Raw genomic sequence first — 25,745 nt, 5'->3', positions numbered from 1 at the left:
TTTAAACAGCATTAAGGTGATAGAGATGACATGGTTGATGACAGACTAGATAAGAAGGTAAGGAAGAGGGAGGAGCAAGAATTATCCCTGTTTTCTGTCTTAGCTACTAGGTATAATGGTACAAATTACTAGAAGAAATCCTATTACTAGGACAGAAAAACAATATGGGGAGTTAGAAGACTCACACTTCCGAATTTCAAAATGTACTAACAAGCTACAGTAATCAAAACAGTGTGGTATGCTAAGATTCCACCTCACCCCTGTTAGAATAGCCATCATCAGCAACACCACCAACAGGTGTTGGTGAGGATGCAGGGAAAAAGGAACCCTCTTACATTGTTGGTAGGAATATAAACTAGTACAACCACTCTGGAAAAAAATTTGGAGGCTACTTAAAAAGCTAAACATTGATCTACCATATGATCCAGCAATACCACTCTTGGGGATATATCCAAAAGACTGTGACACAGGTTACTCCAGAGGCACCTGCACACCCATGTTTATTGCGGCACTATTCACAATAGTCAAGTTATGGAAACAGCCAAGATGCCCCACCACTGACAAATGGATTAAGAAAATGTGGTATCTATACACAATGGAATTTTATGCAGCCATGAAGAAGAATGAAATGTTATCATTCGCTGGTAAATGGATGGAATTGGAGAACATCATTCTGAGTGAGGTTAGCCTGGCCCAAAAGACCAAAAATTGTATGTTCCCCCTCATATGTGGACATTAGATCAAGGGCAAACACAACAAGGGGATTGGACTTTGAGCACATGATAAAAGCGAGAGCACACAAGGGAGGGGTGAGGATAGGTAAGACACCTAAAAAACTAGCTAGCATTTGTTGCCCTTAATGCAGAGAAACTAAAGCAGATACCTTAAAAGTAACTGAGGCCAATAGGAAAAGGGGACCAGGAACTAGAGAAAAGGTTAGATCAAAAAGAATTAACCTAGAAGGTAACACACACACCAGGAAATCAATGTGAGTCAATGCCCTGTATAGTCATCCTTATCTCAACCAGCAAAAACCCTTGTTCCTTCCTATTATGGCTTATACTCTCTCTACAACAAAATTAGAAACAAGGGCAAAATAGTTTCTGCTGGGTATTGGGGGGGTGGGGGGGAGAGGGAGGGGGCGGAGTGGGTGGTAAGGGAGGGGGTAGGGGCGGGGGGAGAAATGACCCAAGCCTTGTATGCACATATGAATAATAAAAGAAAAAAAAAAGTGTGATACTGGCCTAAAGACAGATAAAGATGTCGTTGAGATAGAATACAGAACCCAGCTATGAACACTTGAATCTATGTCAAATGATTTTTGACAGGAGTGCCAAGAACTGTCAATGGGAAAGACAAGTTTTTCAACAAATGGTGCTGAAAAAAAACAGATACGCACTTGCAAAACAAAAAAATTAGGTTGAACCCTTACCTAATGCAAACATTAACTCAAAATGGATGAAAGACCCAAATTTAAGACATTAAGCTGTAAATATTTTAGAAGATGATATAGAGGAAATGTTTCATGATATGACACCAACATCAGAGGTAGCAAAAGAAAAAAATACAAAAATTGGACTTCATCAAAATTAAAAACAAGTGTGCATCAAAGGATACAATTAACAGAGTAAAAATGCTACCAAGAGAACGGAAAAACACTTGCAAATTTCATATCTAATATGAGATATGAAAATTATCTGGACTAATATCCAGAAATGCAGAGAATACCTCAAACTCAACAACAAAAAAAGCAAACAATTCAATTAAAAAATGAGTAAAGGACTTGAATAGCCATTTCTCCAAAGAAGATACATGAGCAGTCAATAAGCACAGAAAACGATGCCAGCATCATGAATCACTAAGGAAATGCAAACCAAACCATGAGATGCCACTCCACACCCATTACGACACCTATTATTTAAACAAGTTCAAGGTAATATGTTCTGGGCTTTAACATTTCACTTCTTAGTTCCTACATAATTGTCACAAAGTAACGACTGGGCCTCTTTAGTACTCGGACATAATCTTAAAAGAAACCATTGGCTTAATATCAAGCGTATTAGGCTTGTGCCCTCTACAGAATTTAATGGATGTCTCAGTTTTAAATATGTGATGAGCCTTACAATTGAGGGGGGTACGTACTTTTGCTTCAAATGTGTCAGTCAAGAATGTTTCATTAGTAGTATATAATTTTGTCTATTTTCCATTACCAATCCATAGGAATTTACACCAAGGTTAGGATTCTCCTGGTTTAATCATCACCAGGTTCCTGTAGATCCTCTATGCCCAACTGACTGGTGCAGAGCTTGCTATTCTGCTTGGACAAATCATTGTATTTATTAACTATCTAGTGAACATTTCTGACTCATGAAGGAATCACTGCCAGAAGATACAGCACAGCCTTTCTAAGGTCAGGGGAGGGGAGAGCAGAATCCATGCTACAGTCAAGGAAGTGACGTAGGCAAGAAAAAAGGCTGTGCTGGGTTTGTCTGCCCTTCTCTCCTGCTTCCCAGGAAGAATGGAAGGAGGCGGCATCCTGGATGGGGTACAAGGGAAATTGATAGATATAAATGCTCCTTTCCATTTCAGGGTTCAGCAGTGCCACAGAATCTGGGGACTTGTGAAGCTTAAGAAGAACCCAAACCAGATCAGTCCAAATGCTGGTCCAACAGGAAAATTCAGTCTGTCTATACCTGCAAGAGTTTCACTTGGGGTAGGGGAGGGGGCGGGGGGAGGGGGGGGGAGAAATGACCCAAACATTGTATGCACATATGAATAAAATTTAAAAATAAAAAAATTTAAAAAAGAGTTTCACCTGCCCATCCTGTGCAAAGGCAAAGCATTCAACATAAGCATCAAAAGCACATTTAAATAGTTCGTCTCAAACACTAGAAGACACATGTTCAAACATTTAAATCTCATGTGAAGAGGGAAACACAGAGTTCACAAGAACTTTTAAAGAACTATACCTTATTCCATTCACTTGTGATTCGTAATACAATGCAGTAGTCATTTCCTGTCTTCAAGGGAGCGTTATAGTACTTCCCATAGTATAGCCTGTCGCCGATGGATAGCTCCATGGCATCATTTGCAAAGTCTTTGGCCAGTACTTCTGCAGCCACATATCCATCAGCATCAGAGCTGTTGCTAAAGAATGAGGTCACCCCTTCAGAATCACAAGCAAATGTGCTTTGCAGGCCCAGGGGAAGCACCAACACCTGATAGGAACTGGAAGAAAAAAGAAAGCAGAGAAATTGGCCGGGACCCAGTGAAGAAGGAAGCTCATTAACCCAGAGGGCCTGGATTAGATGTGCCATTTCCTAAAGCTCACCTATCACACCCTTGCTTGGAGGATTCATTTATTCAGATTTACAGAATTACGATGAGACAGACACTTCTGAGGCACTGGGGACACAACACTGACCCAGAAAAAGTCCTGGCCCATCTGGGATTTATTGGCAGCTCCAACAGTCATGGAACTCCAAGCTAACCTACTGTGTTAATGCCAAATGAGGCTGGGTGAGCAAGCTCTCAGGTCCCAGCTGTGGATGGATACCAAGTACATCCTCTGGGGCAGGAGAGAGAAGTTGTGACATGCCTTGCTGCCTTGTGTGTCTGTCGTGAAATTAACCAGTGATTTTTCATGTGGGCAGTCAAGCCCAGCAGGAGACAGGATTTAGCAGTCACATGAAGGCCAACTGCCTATAACAGTTAAGGTACTAAGTCTTCAAAGAGCCTTCAGACAATCACATGGCAACTGAAGACAGGAACTCATGTGATTTACACTCCCCACAGTTCATAAGCTGGCACCAAAATTCATGTGAAATCAATGAGAAGAAAGGAGTACAAAGCCACCATGAGGAAATCTAGGCTAACGAGATCCTGAAACGGCCAGAAAAGTGAAATGACGTATGTGCATTATGAAACTGTCCCCTAAGATGTGGACAACGAAACATGATAACAACCTGGTGTCATTTGGTCATGTGTTTTATGAGTATTTATCCAACCAAATAGAACACTCTGCCAGTGAAAGGAAGTGTAAGAATAAAAATGCATTGTGAGTGACTCATGCTTTACTTTCCTTCCCATCTATTCAGCCCTTACCTCCAGCCTCTGGTATAGTAAATGTTTGAATACCTATCTCTATCTGGTTTGATAGTGGGTTTAAGTGACTTACCCTTGTATCCTTGCAAGTCCTTGAACAGTTCTTTGGCTAAGATCAACTCCCCCATCCCATAAATGCTTCTTGAGTTGAACTTTAAGTAAGGAGGAAAACTGCATCAGTACCAAATACAATTAGGGTAATTTCCAAAAGTCATTAGGCCACATAATTCTATTTTATCACCAAATTTGTACTTCCTGCTCCACTTCCCTAATGCCCCATTCTTCTGCTTCCTAAAGGCCCATGAATCATTAGGTAAAGAAGAGGGAACCTTCCCACAATACATGTTGTATTTGGAAAGTCTCCAGTCACCTACCAGGTTCCCACACATCCTCAGGGCCCTGATTTCCACAAAGTCTGGCTCACTTTCAGCAAAGAGCTTGGTACAAAAGAGACAAAATAAAACCTGCAGGGGAACATGATGCATCAGTAAACGTTTACTGAGTATCCACTGCCTGCAAGGAACACTGACAACAAAAACTTTCCTGGGGGCTTGAAGACATGCCCATGAATCGTGGCCACAGGTGAGGAAGTAAGTGTAGCAGCTTCATGCTGTCCTTTCAAGCTCATCTTTCCACATAGAGAGTGATGGTGAAGTGCAAGTTCAAGGCTCACCTGCACCCATTTGATTCTGTACATTGCCCACTACAGGCACCAAGCAGCTCCCCATTTCGCCAGGTAATTATACAAAGTCCCAGACCCTATTCCAGACCTATTGAGTCAGAATCTCCAGGAGTACAGTTTGGAATTTGTACTGCTGATTAAGCATGGCAGGTGACTCCTAGTACCTAGCACAGGTGGGAAACACTAGCATCAAGGGAGCCCAGCAACAGGCCAAATCATCTGCCTAACATCAGCAAGCTCAGGAAGGCAGACTTGGCCCCAGGGTCCCTGATCCACAAGGTCCTCCAAGCCACTGCCCTTAAACAAGACACATAGCAGATTCAGGCCTGGCAAAGCTGCTGGCTCCAGCTTAATCCAGGCAGTCAGGCTGAGGAAATCACCCCACTCACTGCTGGTAATGAGCACCAGTGACGTCAGGGAAGCAGTGGCAACAGTTTGGAACTTGACCGTTCTGGAAGGACTTCTCTCTTTTTCACCACCACCCCCCCTAGAATGACTCACAGATCTCTACTTCCTGTTTTGAATGCACTGGCCAGCACATTGCCACAAGGATAGACTGTCATTTAGCTTTTCTTTTTGCCTTATGTAATTATCTGGCTTAAGTATCACATTTGCTCTTGCAAATTCTTTCAGGCAATGATGTCATTACCTCTGTCTTTACAACAACAGAATTACAATGCCTTCCAGTAACTTATCAGGAATGGAGGAACAACCAATATACAATGTCCATCCCTGAAAAGACCTGAACTTAAAACTAACATGGAGTCATAGAACAAATAAAGGAGGAAGTCAAAATGTCTCTGGAATTTAATGAAAATGAAAATACAACCAACCAGAACCTATGGGACACAGCAAAGGCAGTCCTAAGAGGGAAGTTAATAGCCATGATTGTATATATTAAAAACACAGAAAGATTTCAGATAAACGACCTAATGCTACACTTCAAACTCCTAGAAAAACAAGAACAAGCAAATCCCAAAACAAGCAGGACAGAAATAATAATGAGGGCAGAAATCAACAAAATAGAGACAAAAAAAAAAAAAAAGCCGTACACAGAATCAATGAAACAAAAAGCTGGTTCTTTGAAAAAATAAACAAGATTGAAAAGCCCCTGGCAAATCTGACTAAAATGAGGAAAGAAAAGACCCAAATTAATAAAATTAGAAATGAAAAAGGGGAGATAAAAACAAACACCAAGGAAATTCAGGGAATCATCAGAGACTACTTTGAGAACCTATATTCCAATACATTGGAAAATCTTGAAGAAATGGACAAATTTCTAGATACTTATGACCATCCAAAACTGAACCAAGATGATATTAACCACCTAAACAGATCTATAACACATAATGAAACTCAAACAGCAATCAAGAGTCTCCCCAAAAAGAAAAGTCCAGGACCTGGTAGATTCTCAGCGGAATTCTATCAGACATTTAAAGAAGAACTGATACCAACCCTCCTTAAACTGTTCCACGAAATAGAAAGGGAAGGAAAACTGCCTAACTCAATCTATGAAGCCAGTATTACACTCATCCTAAAACTGGACAAGGACACATCCAAAAAAAATAGTACAGTCCAATCTCCTAAATGAATATTGTTGCAAAAATCCTTAATAAAATAGTGGCAAACCAAATCCAACGACATATCAGAAACATCATTCATCATGACCAAGTCTGCTTCATCCCAGGGATGCAGGGATGGTTCATCATATGAAAAGCATTAAAAGTAATACAGCATATTAACAGAAGCAAAGGCAAAAACCACCTAATCATCTCAATAGATGAAGAAAAAGCCTTCCATAAAATTCAACACCATTTCATGATAAAAGCTCTGATGAAACTAGGAATAGAAGGAATGTACCTCAACATAGTAAAAGCTATATATAACAAACCTATAGCAAACATCATACTTAACGGAAAAAACTGAAACCATTTCTCCTAAAGTCAGGAATGAGACAAGAGTGCCCACCCTCTCCACTCCTATTCAACATTCAACATAGTCTTGGAATTCCTAGCTGGAGCAATAAGGCAGGAAGAAGAAATAAAAGGAATACAAATAGGTAAAAAAGGTAAAAAAATGTCAAATTATCCCTATTCACAGATGACATGATTTTATACCTAAAAGATCCGAAAAACTCCACCAAAAAAACTCCTAGACACCATAAACAGCTTCAGCAAAGTAGAAGAATACAAAGTCAACTTATAAAAATCAGTAGCCTTTCTCTACACCAAGAATGAACAGAATGAGAAAGAATGTAGGAAAAAATTCCATTTATAATAGCCTCAAAAAAATCAAATACCTAGGAATAAACTTAATAAAGGATGTAAATGACCTCTACAAGGAGAACTACAAACCACTGAAGAAAGAAGCTGAAAAAGATTAGAAGAAGATGGAAAGATCTCCCAAGCTCATGGATTGACAGAATCAGCATAGTAAAAATGGCTATACTACCAAGAGCAATCTACATGTTCCAACACAATACCCATCAAAATCCCAATGACATTCATCACAGAGATGGAAAAATCTACCCTAAAGTTCACTTGGAATCACAAAAGACTGCCAATAACCAAGGCAATACTGAGCAAAAAGAACAATGCTGGAGGTGTACTAATACCTGACTTTAAACTATACACAGAGTCATAGCAATAAAAACAGCATGGTACTAGCACAAAAACAGATATAAAGACCAGTAGAACAAAACAGAGAACCGGATATGAATCCACAAAGCTACACCCACCTAATTTTTGACAAAGATGCCAAAAACATATGATGGAGAAAAGACAGCCTCTTCAACAAATGTCGCTGGGAAAACTGGATATCTGCCTGCAGAAAATTGAAACTAGATCCATGTTTGTCACCCTGTACAAGTATCAACTCAAAGTGGATTAAGGACCTTAATATCAGACCTGAAACCTTGAAGCAAGTACAGGAAAGAGCAGGGAATACACTGGAATCAATAGACATAGGCAAGGACTTCCTCAGTAGAACTCAAGCGGCTCAGCAACTAAGAGACAGGATTGACAAATTGGACTACATGAAATTAAAAAGCTTCTGCACAACAAAAGAAATGGTCTCTAAATTGAAGAGACCACCCACAGAGTGGGAGAAAATCTTTGCTAGCTATATATTGAACAAGGAGCTGATAACCAGAATATACAGGGAGTTCAAAAAACTGAACTCCCCAAAAATCAATGAACCCGTAAAGAAGTGGGCAACTGAACTCAGAACTTTCTCCAAGGAAGAAGTCCGAATGGCTAAAAATGCTCATTGTCCCTGGCCATAAAGGAAATGCAAACCAAAACCACATAACATTCTACCTCACTCCTGTTAGAGTAGCTACCATCAAGAACACCACCACAAACAAATGTTGGCGAGGATGCAGGGGAAAAAGGAACATTCATACACTGCGGGTGGGTGTGTAAGCTAGTACAACCACTATGGAAAACAATATGGAGGCTCCTTAAAAAACTAAACACAGATCTGCCATGTGATCCAGCAATCCCACTCCTAGGGATACACCCAAAGGAATGTGACTCAGGTTACTACAAAGATACCTGCACACCCATGTTTACTGCAGCACTATTTATAATAGCCAAGCTATGGAAACAGCCAAGATGTCCCACTACTGATGAATCGATTCAGAGAATGTAGTATATACACACAATGGAATTTTACTCAGTCATAAAGAAGAATGAAATTTTGTCATTGGCAAGTAAATGGATGGAACTGGAGAACATCATCTTAAGTGAAGTTAGCCAGGCTCAGAGGCCAAAAATCACATGCTCTCCCTCATGTGCAGATTGCAGACCTAAAACAAATGCAGTAATATTATGGGACATGGGTCACACTGAAGGGAGGCTATGCAAAGGAGGGATAGGGCAAGGGAAGGAAACCAAAAACTTGAATGAGGTTGATGTGCTCACTGTACAGGAATGAACATAAAAATTTTAAACTGGCCAGGGCCACCAAGGGAAGGGGACTAGGGAGGAGTGAAGAGGACTGGAAGAGGTGAATCAACTGGAGCTCTAATACACATATGCACGGGAACAACACAAGGAAACTCCCTGTGTAGCTATGTTTATCTCAACTAGCAAAATGTCATGTTTCTCATTTTATCTTCTACAAAATTGGAGAATAGGAGGGCAGAACAGGTGCTGCACGGGGTGTGGAGGGGGTGTGGTTGGCACCAGTGGGACGGGGAAGGTGACAGGGAAAGGGGGAGGAGGATTAATATAGTGCAGATAGTGTATACACATGTACGTAAATGCAAAAATGATACCCGTTGAAACTGTTCCAGGAATCAGGGAAGGGGAAGAGGAGAGAAGTGGAGGGGGGATTTCAAGTATGATATAGTTGAGACACTGTAAAAACCTTTGTAAATGCCACAATGTACTCCCACCCAGCACAATAAAAAGAATAATATGGAAGCAGAGAAAGCCTAATTTTCATAGTCAATGGACACACAATATTTCCAGGTTTTCTTTTCCTTAATTTCATTATTTATTTGTTTATCTGTTTATTTATTTATTGGTGGGACTGAGGTTTGAACTCAGGGCTTTGTACTTGCAAAGTTCATAATTTTCATCTCTCTTTTTGGTGGTACGGAGGCTGGACTCAGGGCCTCCAGCTCACTAGGCAGGTGTACTATCACTTGAGCCACGCCCCCCACCTCTCATGTTTACTTTTACCCTGATGGCACTGAGGGGTCATTAGACTGAAGGGTCAGGTGGGAAATAAAGCCAGATAGGTCAGGCTATGCACACTGTCACCTCCTTGACCGGGTTCTGTGAGCAAGTTGCTGTCCACAGGCCAACCCTGATCTTCCTCCCTAAAAAGGGGACTGGTTCTACTTTCTTCATCCTGCCATGACCTTTGTAAGTAAAATGCAAAATTGAACACAAAGCGTTCCTCCAACAAAGGTAAATTAATTCCATCCTGATACCATCTGGAATCCCAGAAGCGGTCATTAACTACACAGTGTCTTGCCCATAACTCAATATGTGAGTGGATGAAATGTATTATCCAAATGACCTTTTCAGAAACTACTACACCCTCCCCAAGTCCAGCCTGACATAAAAAGGAACATATTCTATCTCTGGCAAACAAAATGACCCACCATTACTTAAGGATACACTATGAGGAGTAAAGACAAAGGGCAATGCCTAATGTTGTCAACCAAGGTTTGTCAACGACTAAAGGAGCAAGTTTCATTTCTTGGGCTAGGCTGCCCAAATCCTTGTCTATGGTCCCTTAGAAGTTTCTCTTTTCATTTGAAGGATGCTGTTAGGACTAAAGGCTCCATCTGTGCCTAAGGAAACAAAACAAGAGGCCAGGCTGCCTTGCCCCAACTACTCAAGTGCAGCCATGCTCAGAGAAAGTTTCCAGAACACTTCAGGAGGATCACTGGCCAACTGTGGAGAAAGAATAGCTGCTGACCTGATAGGTCCACTTTTCTCCTTGGCTTTCCTCAGTCTGAGGCGTGGTAGAGGCCCTCCATGTACTGTGAAAAATTCTACTTCCGGAAGGGGAGGCTCTGGAAACATTAAAAAGAAGAAAGGAGAAGGGTATGATCAGAACAAGTGAAAAAGCACCAAGAAAGCCATCCTCATGGAGGACATTAAATTTGTAATCTAAAAAATGAAGAGCATATTCTGACACATCCTATAACATGGATGAATCTTGAAAACATGCTAAATGAAATAATCACACACAAAAAGACAAATGCTGTAATGACTGCAGTTTTATGAAATATCTACAATAGGCAAATTGAGAGAGACAGTTGTAGATTATAGGTTGCCAGGGATTGGTGGGATGGGTGGTGAATAAGGGCTTATTGCTTAGTGGTCAGAAGTTCTGTTCAGGGTGACAAAAATAGGCTGGAAATAGATAATGCTGATGGTTGCACAATATTGTGAGTGTACCTAAATGCTAATGACTTGTATACTTACAAAATGGTTTAAATGGTACATTTTATATTATGTATATTTTGCCACAGTTCACTTTACAGCCTGTGTGGGGAGTAGGTTCTCATTTGGTGGGTGCTATGATTAGGTTATGGTTAAAATGTGCCTTCAAAAATTTTTGTGTTGGAAGCTTGGCCCCCAGCGTAGTAATGTGAGAGGTGGCAGATCTTTAAAAGGTGGGGCTTAGAAGATAATTAGGTCACTGGGTGTGACAAAGGCTGGTCTCAAGGAGTGAGTTAGTTCCCAAGAGTGGGTTGTCATAAAAACCCCATCTCTGCTTCCTGTTTCCCCATGTGGCCCCTTCCACATGTATTCCATCATGATTTCATCAGCCATGGGGCCCTGACCAGAGGCCAAAATGATGGGGCAGCCCCAGTTTTGTATTTCCAACTTCCCAAAACTGTGAGCTAAATAAATCTCCTTTCTTTACCCAGCCTTGGATATTTTGTTATAGCAAGGGAAAATGGACTAACATAGTGGGGAAGACAAGTGTATCAGACTTCTACATCCTTTTTTTTTTTTTTTTTTATAAAGTAGGATTTATTAGAGAGAAAGGAAAGGCTACAGCTAGAGAAGCACAGCAGAGCCCGGAAGCCGGTGGCTCCTTCTACATCCTTTATAATCACAGTGCTCTGTTCTTATTTTGTCCTCTCCTGCAACCTGATTTCCCAAATAGGATTTTCATTGAGAGGAAAACATACTGACTGGCTGACACCAGTATTTTAGCAGCTCACTGGTAAATACATTTAGAATGTCAATGCACCAGCTGCTGGTCTTCCCGTGGCAAGATGGACTGGTCGCTAACCATACACACTAACTGTGTCCGGTGTATGCCTCACCTTACTTAATCACCCCATCAACACTGCCAAGTGGATGATGTTTATGTCTCCCTCCCTTGGTTTCCTACCTTGGCTAACACAGCAGGAACTTCTTTCCTGAAATACTAAAAGAAAGTTTACCTCTGCCCTTCTATCCACACGATTTGTGAGAGAGCCAGTATTTAGCTATTGTTCCCAGATGGTCTTACCATTTTTTTTTTTCTTTTTTTGTGGGTCTTAGGCAACCTGAACTCAGGACAGGTGCTTTTGCTTCCTGCTGCCCTCCTCCATGCACTAGGTGAACCTGAGTCAAGGCACGTCTGAAGCCAGGTGTACGTTTGCCCTAGAGATTCAACTTCCCCATAGGTAGAGGGCAAAGTTGAGATGTGGTAGGAAGTTCCAGGAAGCTTTATTTTGGCCACAGTCCTAGGCAAGTCTCACCAGCAATAAAACTATCACTGGATCCCTATCTCACTCCTGTGTGCACGGAACAAGTATGATTAATACTTTCAAAAATCTCATTTTTCAGATGAGAGAACTGACACACAGAGAGACCGAGTTACTTTCTCAAGAGCACACAAGCATGAACAGAGCCAGAATTTGAATCCATTCTCTGCTATCCACCTTTCTCATTCACCTTGGGGTCTCTTGAAGGTTTTGCTCCACCAAAGTAACCTAGTAGGTTTTCATCACCTTCAAGTGAAGCAATAAAATCCGCCTCCCTTTTTTTGAGGTCCTGGGGATTGGACCCAGGGCCTCACACTTGCACGACACTCCTAGCCCTTTTGTTTCTCTTTTGTTTTTGTGACAGGGTCTCACTAACTTTGCCTGTGCTGGCCTCGAACTCACAATCCTCCTGTCTCTTCCTCACAAGTTGCTGGAATTACAGGTATGCACCACTATACCCTGACTTCCCTGTGGTTGTGACGGGGCTATCACTCTGTGCTCCAAAACCCCTCTGGCTAGACCATGGGGACCATGGATCACCACATCCCAGTCACAGGATGGGTCAAGAAGTACAATCCATTTGACTTGAGGAGACTAGAAGGTCTTATCCTTCTTCCTGGATGGTACCGTAAGTGCCAGGGAAGCCAGGGGTATGATGCCATCCTCCCGGGTCTGTGTGAAAGACCTTGGCAGGCAGAGGGCAGCACAGTTGGAAGAGAACAACAAGGCTCTGATGAATCATTTGTGGCTCGATCCTGCTGTGCTGTAAGCAAGATCCATTCCTGGACTTCCCGGTTCTGCAATCCAGCAAATTCCATATGCTTAAGTGGGTTTGAGTTGAGTTTCTGTCATTTGCAACCCAAAGAGCTCTGACTAATTATAGGAGGCATCCAGTACCCTGGTACTCTGGTAGAGGGCAGAACACACAGCTGTGTGCTTGAGAGGGCTCTGGGACTGGGCCAAGCGGAAACTGTTCCTTTGCACTTGTGTGGGAAGAATTGCTGTGAATCCCAGGCACATCCCAATCCCTCTGTGATGGACATAATGACGGCAGCAGGAAGAATAACTTTAATTAGACCATGGACTAAGTCATCTCTTGTTTGGGATCTATCATTGCATCAACTCAGTAGGGGAAAGGAGAAAGAAGGATTTGGAGGGAGAAGGAAAAAGAGAAAAAATATACATACAGTGCCTCCCTGATGCTGCCCCCCAAGTTCTGCTCCCTGCCACAGTGAAATTAAGGACTGGCAGGCCAAAACAGGCACTCAAGACTACTTACTGGGTTAGAAAATAACTTAAAATAAATTATAATAAATAAAACCACAGATGTGCCAGGACTTTTACAGTTTTTAAAGCTTTGGAACAGACATTATTCATACATCTGCACGCAATACACACTTTGTTGTCAGGGGAGGGCAGTGAGACAAGATCTTAGTATGCAGTTCAGGCTGACCTAGAACTTGCTATCCTCCTGCCTCAGCCTCCCAAGTGCTGGGATTTCAGGCATGTACCACCAGCTCCACTCAAAATACACTTTTTAGCCACCATCTGCACCAGGTTCTATGCTAAACTGGGGGAGACATGGTCTTTGCTTTCTAGGAGCTTACAGCCTAATAGTGGAGGTAGTTTTATAAAACAGGCAGTACTCAGAGCTACGAGAAAGTTACACATAGGGTTCAATAGGGTGCAGGGGAATTGAGCCACCAAATACAGAAGCAGACACCTATAGAGGCCTAGGGTAAGGTGCAGGATCAGTGACAGAACTGCAGGGAGTTCGTAGTGAAAGGCTGAGTTCAGGCAGCAAGGAGGCAAGGAGTAAGGTTGGAGGAGTAGATGCAGTCAGATCTGAGGTCCAGAAAATCTTAAGAAGCCATTTAGAGACTTTCAGCAGATTTGGATTTCAGAAATCCAGTGTAAAGAGCTGACTCAAGGATGAATTGGAAAAGGCAAAAGCACAAGTTCCCTAAAAATCTAGATGTGCCTGAGGTCTGAAGCAAGTGATGACACTAAGAATGGAGAAGAAGGGACAGATGCAAGCCATGCTCCAGGGACAGGTGGAGAAGAAGGTGGTACAAGACAGGAAGGGGAGGAGTCTGGGCTTTGGTCTGGACCACTAGGTCAGTGATGATGTCACTGGCCAAGTCTGGAGGAAAGGTTGAAAGCAGCTCACTCTGGCCTCCTGAAGCTGAGGTGCATTTGGAACCATCCAGAAGGCAGCTAGAAATCTAGGGCCAGGGCCCAGGAGCAAACTCTGAGGGGAAGACAGGGTTCATCTCATAAGCAGCAGTGAGTACAGCTGCTGGGATAAAAGAATAAACAAGGGCCAAGGTGGACCAGGGGAAAGCCAGGTGCAAGAGAGAGATGCCTATAGCTCCTGTGAAAGTGTTAAATTTGGAATTTCTTCCAAAGCCACTAAGATGGCTAACACAGACCATACATTTTTCATAAACCTGAAACCTGTGGGATTGCCAGGGACCCTGGGGGGGAAGCCACTGGCCACACTGCCCTTTGCCAGTCTAGTATGGTTCTCTAGTTTTAAAGAGTCATTGTCACCTGGCTGATTCAAGCATTCAACCAATATGCGACTTCTAGACTGTTCTTCCCTGCTTACTGAAGGCCATCCCATTATACATTAAACAGTCTATTTTTCCTCTCTAACATGGAAGCCTGAACCTCAGTGGGTCAGTTCTCAACTACCCTTCACAGATAAATAAAATAACCTTGACTTCTTGCTCTCTTTGCCCAAGTGTTGTTTTTTGTCTCCCAAAGTTGCTGCCCTGGCAAATCTGCTCTTCTTTCCAGGAGCTCTTTTGCCCTGGGGATATGAGACAGAAAAGGAAGCAGAAGGCAAACCTTCTTTATCATTCCTACACCATCAACAACTTCAACCTTCTGCAAATGACAGAAGAAAATCGGTTACTGTGTGAGAAAACTTTGAAGAATAAGGAGAAAAGTAATGAAGGAGAACTTGTACCACAAATAGTAGATATATTATGAAATCACAATTGAAATATAAGATAGAAGCACAGGAAAGGCAAAAACAAGGGAAACACAGGCAGCCCAGAAGAGACTTAAATAAGTAGAAAATGTACCGGGGGACATGGACACCATTTCAAAAGGTGACAGGAAATGGGCTTATCAGTTGAGGAGAAAGAACTACCATGTAGGCTTAGTCTCACTTTGTACATCAAAACAAATTCCAAATGGATCTACCTTTTAAATGCAAAAGGCAAAACTATTAAGAAGCATAGGAAAGTATCAGAGAATAAGAACTGATCTGATTTCAAGTGGGTAAGGCTTTTCTTCAGTATGACCAGAGGCAGAAACTCTTTGTAATCAATAGAACTGATTACATTAAAATTTAAAATGTCTTAAGGTCAAAAAATAATGAAAAGATCCAGGTTCAATTGAGAAAAAAAAAAAATAATGAAAACCAAAGAGTAAATAATCTTAGGGTGGGAATTTGTAACATGTATGGCAAAAGATTAATACTGTGATAAAGATAAATTATTAAATCAAAAGGAGATCATATAAGTACAAATGTGTTAAAATTCCTCTACCTAAAATCCACTAAAATAAACACCCAAAAAGAAGGAAATTTTAACTGCACCAAAACTATACAAAGGTCCCCAACTTTATACTATAAACTTCATGTAAACACAAGGAGTTGAGTTAAAACATAGCTCCATTTCTTGAGAACCTGGTAAAATGCTACTTTTCTGAAATTTCTTTCTTTTTTTGGTGGTACTAGAGTTTGAAGTCAGGGCCTCACACTTTCTAGGCAGACGCTCTACCACTTGAACCATTCCACCAGCACTGTTTTATGTTGGGTATTTTCAAGATAGGGTCTCGAGGACTATTTGCCCCGGGTTGGCTTTGAACCGTGACCCTCCTGAGTAGCTAGGATTACAGGTGTGAGTCACCAGCACCCAGTTGAAATTTCTATAATAAAAAGTAGGAAGAAAAATAGACACCTAAGGTGCCTCCCCTATACACCATGCAACCCAAGGCAGGACCAACTGAAACTGATAGCAATGAAAGAAACGGTAGTGTCCATCACAAATCATCAGCCACCACAAGGCTAGACAGGCCTTCCCTATCAATAAAGTTCCAGACTTGACCTCCCTTGGAGAAGGAATCATTTTCTCTTCATTTTTATATTCCACTCAGCATTTTGCACAGGTCTTTGCATATAACTCATCAATAAATATTTGCTAAATTACACTATTAGGCCTCTGCGTGCCCCTCCCTCTCCCCTGCCACAAACACAGAAACTCTGGGTTTTAGGTTTCTGATATAAGGAAACCTTCCCATACACATTTTATAAAAAGCTGAAGTTAATTCAAGAAAACGATCCATCCAGTCCATTTTCCTGTAGAGTGGGCCACATGGTTTCAAAAGCTCAAGTCTATGAGCTTTTAGACTTGGCAAGAAAATAGCAACCCTGATGTGTGAAAGTTCACGCAAGGGATGAAAGTCTGCTTGCGCCACTCTGACCTAAACAAGGGCATGAACCACAATGGGCCTATTCTGAAGAATTCAGTTCAATAGGCCACCTGAGGCAGCACATCAGCCACCAGCCAAAAACCCTGCCACAGAATCTCCCCCGCCCCCTCTCAGCCCTCTTCCCAGCTCTCCCTGAAACACTTGCCCCCATCTCTCAGCGTTCCTCAGGCTTCCACCTCTGAGGTCAGAAGCACATTTAAAGTTCTTGTGTTCATCCTGTTCCCATCAGAAGACTTAGTTTTATGGAACACCCGCAGAAGGGGAATTCCGCTCACTTTTCTTCTGGGAAATGGACTGCTGCATTTTCCAGACCCAAATCCGTAGCCTAATGTTTCTGGTAAAATTCAAAAGTTCATGCATGATTTTACTGAAGCAAATCCACACTCTTTAGGCAATGAAGAGGACCTCTTTCACATTAATACACGAGGTCCTTTTCTCCCCCTTCTGTAAGACTTTTTCTTCCCCATTCTTTAATAAATTCTTAACTTGAATTTTCATGCTTTTTTTTTTTAAACTGAAAATTCTCTAAAGTAAAATGCAGAGTCAGGATCTCAATGATTTTAACTAGATTCAAGGTCCCAATGAACTTGAGCAGCTCAACAGTGCCCCCTTGTGGCCATGATCACAGACTAGGGAGTTTGAGTGACTAGGGCAATATTGAGTCTATAAAACAAGGTAGAAATAAGTATCTCAAAATGAAACTCCAATTCCTACTCAAAAGGTATAAAACCTTAACTCAAATCAGAAATGCAATCCACTGAGAACCATGTGTGGTGGCTCACGCCTGTAATCTCAGCTACTTCGCAATCCAAGGCCGGCCTGAGACAAAAACATGAGACCCTATCCAAAAAATACCTACATCAAAAAGGGCTGAGGTTATGGTTCAAGTGGTAGAGCACCTGCCTAGCAAGCATGAAGCCCTGAGTTCAAACCAAGGAAGGAAGGAAGGAAGGGAGGGAGGGAAGAAGGAAGGAAATTCACCCAAATATGACAAGGACCAAAGAGTAAGAGACTGAACAGTTACTCTTTTTAATAAGTCACCAGTAGGTAACTAATAAGCCAATAAGGAATGGCTAAATCAAATATCACTTGTCTCTGCAGCACAAAATGTGGTGAATTCTTCTTGGTATAAAGTCTTTATTGACTAATTAGGTATCACCAATTATTACCCAATAATAATTTGACATATTCAAAAAAATGTATTTATTGTGCTATAGCAATAGCATTCTTATTTGTGGGGGATACAGTATAGAAAAACAGAGACAAAAATCACTGCCTTTGAAGAGCTCCTAAAAATAGGAGTTTGAAGAAATTCGAGCAAGTAAATGGATACAGAATAATGTGGAGAGATTGAGGAGGGGGTTTTTGAAAGGGTGGTCAGAGTAGCCTGGGGTGATATGGGTTCTATCTCCCAAATTTCATGTGTTAGAAACATAATTCCAAAGGTAGGACCTTTGGGAGGTGATTGGGTCATGAGGGCTCCACCCTTGTGAGTGGATTAGGGGTTACTGAGGAAGTAGCTTTGAATAAAAGCAAGCTCTCCCAGTCACTCTTGCTCTGCCTCACCATGTGATGCACTCTGTCAGGACATGACCCAGCAGGCAGGCCCACACCAGATCTAAGCAGACACCAGCACCAGGTTCTTGGACTTCCCAGCACCCAAAGCCATGAGCTAAATGCACCTCTATTGTTTATGAATTACCCAGTCTATAGGGTTCACACCTAGCAACAGAAAATGGTCTGAGACAAAGATGGGGACATTTAGGCAGACACCTGAATGATCATGAAGAAACCAATGTAGAAAGAATATCCCGGAAAGAGTTAACAACAAACAGAAAAGTGTGGATTCAGGAGCAACTTTGGTCCATTTAAGGAATAGCAAAAAGGCCAGAGAGACATCTGATATTTGATGAGAAATGAGGAGAGCAAATAAGAGGAATTAAAGAGTGTAGGCAAGGACCAGATTATAAATTCCATCATAACTTGTCTAGTCTAACCTCAATGGAAACTCACTGGAAGCCTTCAAGCAGAACTGGCATGTTCTGTTCATTTTTTTGTGTGTCAGAGGGGAGGGTGTTTCTTTTAGCTGTTTGGTTGAGTTTTTTTGAGACAGAATTTCACCATGTAGCCCAGGCTAGCTTGGAATCTGAGATTCTCCTGCCTCAACCTCTCAAGTACTGGGATTACAGGCATATGCCACTGTGCCTGGCTTGTACTCATTTTTAAAAGAATACTCTGGCTGCTGAAGACTGAGACTGAGGTCTGAAGTGAAGGGTGATAGGCAAGAGTGGAAGCAAGAAAACAGCTACTGCAACTAGGCATGGTGGTGCATGTCTGGAATCCCAGTACTCTGGAGGCTGAGGCAAGAGACTTGCAAGTTCCAGGCCAGCCTACGCTACCTGGGAAGAAAGAGGCCAGCCTGGGCTACATAGGGAGAACCTGTCTCAAAAACAACAACAAAAACAAAGGAAGCTACTGCAGGAGTCCAAGCAAGCAGTTGCTGCTTGGATCAGGTTAGCAGTAACAAAGACAAAGATGGGAATAAGTGGTTGAATTTGAAATATATTTTGATCACCAACCCAATGGGATCTGATAATGGATTTGAAATTTGGGAGTGGAACAGAATTACTTACAACTCTTCTGGCCTGAGCAGTTAACTGGATGCATGCCAATAACTGAGTTATAGATAACAACATGGGAAGTGGAGTTGAGGGTAAGGGAAGAGGTAAGAAATTAAAAATTGTGTCTATCACACTCAACAAGGTATGTTTAGAAGATGGGTGGATATATGATTCTAGAGTCCAGAGAAGAGGTTGGGATTAGGAATATATATTTGGAAATAGTTATAGCCATGAGACTGGTAGAGATTACCTAGGCGAAGAAGAAGGAGGGGGAGGAGAAGAAGAGGAAGAGGAAAGTATAGGGAACCAAAGCAAAGAAATGGATGTTTGGAGAAGGAAGAGTGTCAAGTGCTGTAGAGAAAATTAGGTAAGAAAAATATTGCCCATTGGAGTTGACAAGATGGAGGTTGAATGGAGAATCTTTCCAGAAAGCAGTAAGAGTGCTTCCTGAACAGAATGAGGTAAAGGAAAATGGGAGGTAAGAACACAGAGCCTATAAAACAGATGTTTCTTTCAAGGAGTTTTAATATAAAAAGAGACTGGGAAAAGGCAAAGTAGCTGGAGGGGAACATGGGCTCAAAGGAAATGTGTTTTTTCTTTCTTATCATTAATAAGGGAGCTATCACAAGATGCTTGACACTAACTGCTCATTAGGCAAGAAGAAATGGGGCCCAATGGCAGCTTTAGATGGAGCAGGGCTGGGAAGGAAGATAAAATACATGGATTCAGGTAAGAATGGAAGATTGGGGTGAAAAGTCCTCACCTGATTACTTTTAATTTCTCAGTGAAACAAGAAACTAATAGTACCCTTAGTGCTGGCTGGGGCTGAGGAGGAAGCCGAGTTCACAGCAGAGAAAATGGACAGAAAGTGAATTTGCTAGGTGTCTATAGTGAGACTGCCAATCATTTTGCCCTGATAATAACGTACTCTTAAGGTTCGTGCACCAGAAAGCCCATTTAATATGCTACTAGGAAACAGCAACAGGACATATTTTTTTTACTATGAGGTATTTTAAATGTTTCAAACCTCCAAGAGAAATTTAACCAATATTCAGATTTAATCAGTGCTAACATTTTGTTTCAAATATCTTTTTTTTTCAATAAATAAGACATTATAGACACAGTTGCAAGCCCTCTCTCTCTAGTTCCCAGTCCTTTCTTCTCCTTCAAAGCCCATTATATAATGACAGAAAGCAACAGTGTTCCTCTTTAGTCTGACCTATCAACAGTTCTTAGGTGACTTCCTTCATCCAACTGCTGTTATTCAAGATTTACCTGTTATCTGGGTTGTCAGAGAGACGACCACAGGGACTTCTGTAGACAAAGCCTGGAGGCTGACATTGTAGTTTGTACCCGGATGCAGGTCCAAGCATATCTCAGGGGCCTGGCTGCTGGTAGTGGTATTAAAGATCATTTCCTGGTAAAATTCCTTCTGATACCATCTCTGGCCCCAAATGCAGAACTGAAATATAAAAAATCTCACAGGATGAATTGATGGTTTAAAAGGTTCAAAATGGTTCAATGCCTACACTTATGAGTTTTCCTTCTCTCTCTCTCTCTCTCTCTCTCTCTCTCTCTCTCTCTCTCTCTCTCTCTCTATCTCTATCTCTTCCTCCCTCCCTCCTTCCCTCCCTCTTTCTCTCTCAACTTTAGTTTCTTCAAAAGTAGAGTATGGCTGAGAGCATGGCTCAAGTGGTAGAGCACCTACTTAGTAAGCACAAAGCCCTAAGTTCAGACCCCAGTACCACTAAAAAGTAAATGTGACAGAAAGCAAACAGTAAACTTGCAATATTATATATATTGTGGTTACAATATTTTGTGGATACTAAATATATTTTTTAATAAAAGTACACAAAAGACTGAGGCCTCCATATTGGCAACTTGCTCTTCCTTGTTCTCACATGCCCAACATGGAAGGCTGCTGGCAGAAGAAAATTGAAAATCTGAACTAAGCAGGACCTAAACTAGGATATTCCCAATCCTGGCAGAAGTCAGGAGGGCCTTTTCTCCTCTGCCCATCCCTTTCAAATGACCTTACATGTTCCTGTAACATTCTAGCACCTGATCAGAGACACCCTCTTCTTCCTACTTAAGTCCTTCCAGTGGCAGTTCATTCCATGTTTTTTCTCTTTCTTACAACCACGTCCGACTTCCAAACCTGCCCTTGACTCTCCAGGTAACACATGTAGACTGTGGTCAGCAACAGAGGTGTGAACAGAGACAGCTGTCCATAAACTGCCTGTGCATTAACTGCACCAGGACGAGTGGCCCAAGAAACTCATGGCTTTCTCATCTCTTCTTAAGGTCTCTCTCTTCAAATACACAGCACAAGTGGCTGATAAATCATCACGATAAATCTTTTGGCAATGACAGCTACAAAAGTAGTTTTTAGGCTTACAAACATTTTTTAAGCCTCCCACCCAAGACGAACATCTACAAATAAAGTAACTTTCAATAATTTACCAAATACATCTCTTCTATATCAGCTGTCTTCATACTTCGCCATCTCAAGCAGGTCTCATTAAATATTGAAATATTAGTGATGGTCTGTTTTACTGTAGGGGGAAGAATGAGAAATCAATTTACGCTCTTATGCAAAAAACGCTAACTTTTCATTGAACCATTTTCAAGGATAACACCAAGAAACTCCGCTTTTATATTTATGTAAATCAGTCCTGATTAAAGATTTAAGATCCGATGACAACAAACAGAGGCTCCTTCTTACAAATTAAGTCTATTTATTGCGAAATCTCTTGGTTTGCTAAACTTAAATTATAACTCACTGTCCTGGCCATTAGATATCCTCATTTATACTCTGAAATTCTGAGCTGAGAGGAACATCTCAGTAGAGAACTGCTCTTGGAGGAACTGAAAAATGCTACCTTAAGCAGTTGTGCTTTTCCAATGAAAGTGGGGGTTCTCTTGGTTTGGATTTCCACATCTCTTAGGGTCAAATCAGCATTTCTTGGCCCCTGCTCAGTTTCTTGGTAACCAATTTGAGGGTTAGTCCAGATTTGGTAAAGCTTATTATGGGCACACCCTTCAAGCTTTCTAAAACAGACTACTTATTCAAGACTCTTGATATCAGAGATAAAATCCTTTAAAAATGATCCCTGTCCCTAAACTGGAAAGAATACATCAGATTTGCTAAAAAGTTTCATAGGAACTCTGTGATGATTAATGACTTATAAGGACAACTCCCATGGGAGGCCAGGCTGTATTATGCAACCCCTTAATTCTGTGAATGAAGCCAAGTGATCCCTCCGTATGGACTGAGCATTTTTGCACAGAGAAAACCTGCTCCACAGGTCACAACTACACTTTGGATGTTGCAAGACAGGCCAGGTAAGGAAGTACAGAGAGCTCAGGGTAATGAACCCCACTGCTGATACAGAAGGTGGTCATGGAGATTTGAAGTAGTGATCAAAGGAACCCTGTTTCTGAATCATTCGAAACAGAAATAATATTTAATACTGTTAATACTGCTACTGCTAGCAATAGTATTGTAATCATTCCATATCAGAGAAAAAGCGGAAAGTTTCCAAATTCATTCAATGTGACTAGGTAATCCGAAATGCCCTAGCTGTATAAGGATGGTACGACCAATGACTAACCACACTATGCCAAACTCTCTTTTTAATACAGACACCAAACTCCAACATGCATGGGAGCAAAGAAAAGTAAGTGGTTTATTTATTTACTTATTTTTCAGTACTGGGGTTTGAACTCAGGGCTTACACTTTGAGCCACTCTATCAGCCCTTTTTAGTGATGGATTTTTTCAAGATAGGGTCTCACAAACATTTTGCCCAGGCTGGTTTCGAATGCAATCCTCCTGATCTCTGCCTCCTGAGTAACTAGGATCACAGGTGTGAGCCACTGGCACCTGGTATAAGTGACATATTTAAAGAACAATACACTGTGACCAAGGAAGACTTATTCCTGGAATACAAAGAGGATCATTATTGAAAAAGTTATTCATAGACTAAAAGAGAAAAACCAAATGATTACTTCTGTATTCATAATACATTTAATATACATTCCTGACTTAAAATCCTACTTAACTACAAGTTAGCTTCATAGGAACTCCTTAATTTAATAGTGCTTATTAGAAGTCACCATGCTCAGAGGTAAAACAATGAAGCAATTTCTTATAAAGCTAAGAACAATACAAGGTACCTGGTCTGACAGCTATTTACCTAGCATTAGTCAGGATATTGCAGACAATGTGGAAAAGCAGGCAAGAAAACAATGAAGTAAAACACCAAAATTAATGAACAAATGCCAAAACTGCCAGCAGGTCTCAGAGAATCAACTGGAAACCAAACATGAAACTGTTTAAAAACAAATACAAAAGGCCACCAGGCACAGTGACCCAAGCTCTTAATCCTAGCTGTTAGGGAGGCAGGGATTAGGAGAATCATGGTTCAAGGCCAGCCCAAGCAAAAGGTTAGAGACCCCATCTCAACCAATAAAAGCTGGGTGTGCTGATGTGCACCTGTCATCCCAGCTATGACGGGAAGCATAAATAGGCAGATCATGGTCCAGGCCCACCCAGGCATAAAGAGAGGCTCTACCTCAAAAAAATAACCAAAACAATAAAGGCTGGAGATGTGGCTCAAGTAGAAGAGCACCTACATACCAAGCACAAGATCCTGAGTTCAAACCCCAGTACCACAGGAAAAGATATATATATGTGTACACACACACACACACACACACACACGAAATAATAGGAGTTTGGCAAAATGCACCCAATTACAAAAACATACTAAAAATTGTTTTCTTTATACCTACAGGAAAAAAATATGGCATTCTGAATAATGACACCCCAAAGATGTTCACATCCTAACCCCTGGAACCTGCAAGTGTCACCTCATATAGTAGAAGGACTTGGTAGAAGAGGTGATTAAGATAGTGAGATTATCCTGCATTACCCAGATGGGCTCAATGCATTACAAGGATCCTTAGAGAGAGAGAGAAGCAGAAGAAGATCGTGGCTAAAGAAAGATGATACAAGTCTAGGTGTGGTACACCTGTAATCCCAGCACTCAGGAAGCAGAGAGGCAGGAGGATCAAGAGTTCCATGCTGGCCTAGGTTATATAGAAAGACACTCTGGTGGGGGTGGGGGAAGTTTGAGGATGGAAGCAGAGGTTAAACTGATGAGCTTTAAAGATAGAAGGTGGGGCCACAAGCTAAGAAATATAGGCAGGCCCTGGAAACCAGAGCAGGTGAGGAAATGAAGTCTTTCCTTGATCCCCGAAAGAAACCAGGCCTGCTTACACCTTGCCTACAGCCCAGTGAAACTGATTTCAGACTTCTGACCTCCAGACTATGCAACAGTCAATTTGTGTTGTTTTAAACCAATAAATTCACAACAATTTGTCACACCAGCATGTTACACTAATACAAGTAACAAAATAGAAGAGAAAAATCAAAAGATCCCAATTCAGGAGAGAGGACACTACAAACAAACTTCAAAGAGCTAGAGATTAAATCTAACCAGAAATATCAAATGAAGGGTTGTTTGCTGTTGTTTGTGTGTGTGTGTGTGTGTGTGTGTGTGTGTTTGGTTTTGGTGGTACTGGGGTTTGAAGCACCTTGTACTTGCTAGGCAGGTGCTCTACCACTTGAGCCACTCCACCAGTCCTTTTGTGCTTTAGTTATTTTTCAGGTAGGGTCTCATGTTTTTTGCCCAGCCAGCCTGAACTACAGTCCTTCAGATCTCCCTATCTTCTAAGTAGCTGGGATTATAGGCATGCACCAGAATGCCCAGCCTTAATGTTTTAGAACATGCAAGAAAACAATACAGAGAGAAATGTCATGTCCTTAAACAGAAAACCCCAAAAGTAAAAAAGTGTCAATTCTCCACATCAGTTAATGCACAAGTGTAAAGTACTCCCACAGCAATTCTAGTGGACCTTTTTTGGAACCTGAAAAATTCACTCATTTGTTAACAAATATTCTAAAAGTTTTTACCATGCACCAGGTATATTCATGGTTTGATAAGGTGGTGAGAAAAGGAAGTCCCTGGTCTGATGGAGCTTACCATGGGAGAGAAAGAGCACAAATAAGCCACAAATACAACATATGTGCACTCTGGTGAGGACTGTGAAGAAGAGCATTGCAGAAGCTAGACAGGATGGCTGGGGAAGGCCCTTGGTGGAGATGACATGTGAGCAGAAGCAGAAGAGTGAGTCACAAGGTCTAGAGGAAGAGGGGTCAGACAAAGGGAACCACAGGACAAAGTCCCCTGAGCAGAAACCAGCTTAGTACACTCCATGAACAGAAAGAAATTACTGCTAAGTTTCTTTGGGAACACTAATAAGAAAAGAAAGTTGGGGGAGGAGGGAAGAAAGCCATTGAAAGGGGACATAACCAGACACCAGTGCCACTACAAAACTAGAGCACTATCTCTTGGCATCTGAGAATCAATAAAACATAACGTACACATGTATATTAACAGCAGCATTGTCTAAACAAAAACTTGAAGGGAAATAAACTTTAAATATCCTTCTGTAGTAGATAAGTTAATAACTGTGTATCTTTATACAATGGAATTCTATGAGTCTCTTTAAAAGAATGAGATGACACTGTATGAACT

At 41.4% G+C, this 25,745-nt stretch overlaps 1 protein-coding gene across 3 annotated transcripts in view; it reads right to left on the bottom strand.

Moving 5' to 3' along the window:
- The window catches only part of Susd1 (sushi domain containing 1), a 131,324-nt gene that overhangs the window by 19,327 nt on the left and 86,252 nt on the right, over nt 1–25,745 (bottom strand). For all 3 annotated transcript variants that reach the window (XM_074051256.1, XM_074051257.1, XM_074051258.1), the window contains exons 11-14: nt 21,605–21,696; nt 20,417–20,603; nt 10,223–10,319; nt 2,970–3,228 (exon numbers count right to left, since the gene is read on the bottom strand). In XM_074051256.1, coding sequence (XP_073907357.1) covers nt 2,970–3,228; nt 10,223–10,319; nt 20,417–20,603; nt 21,605–21,696 — 635 coding nt within the window. The remainder of the gene's footprint in view (nt 1–2,969; nt 3,229–10,222; nt 10,320–20,416; nt 20,604–21,604; nt 21,697–25,745) is intronic.

Source organism: Castor canadensis, chromosome 13 (assembly GCF_047511655.1).
Source record: "Castor canadensis chromosome 13, mCasCan1.hap1v2, whole genome shotgun sequence".
Classification (NCBI taxonomy): domain Eukaryota; kingdom Metazoa; phylum Chordata; class Mammalia; order Rodentia; family Castoridae; genus Castor; species Castor canadensis.
This window is presented reverse-complemented; position numbering and strand designations above follow the sequence as displayed.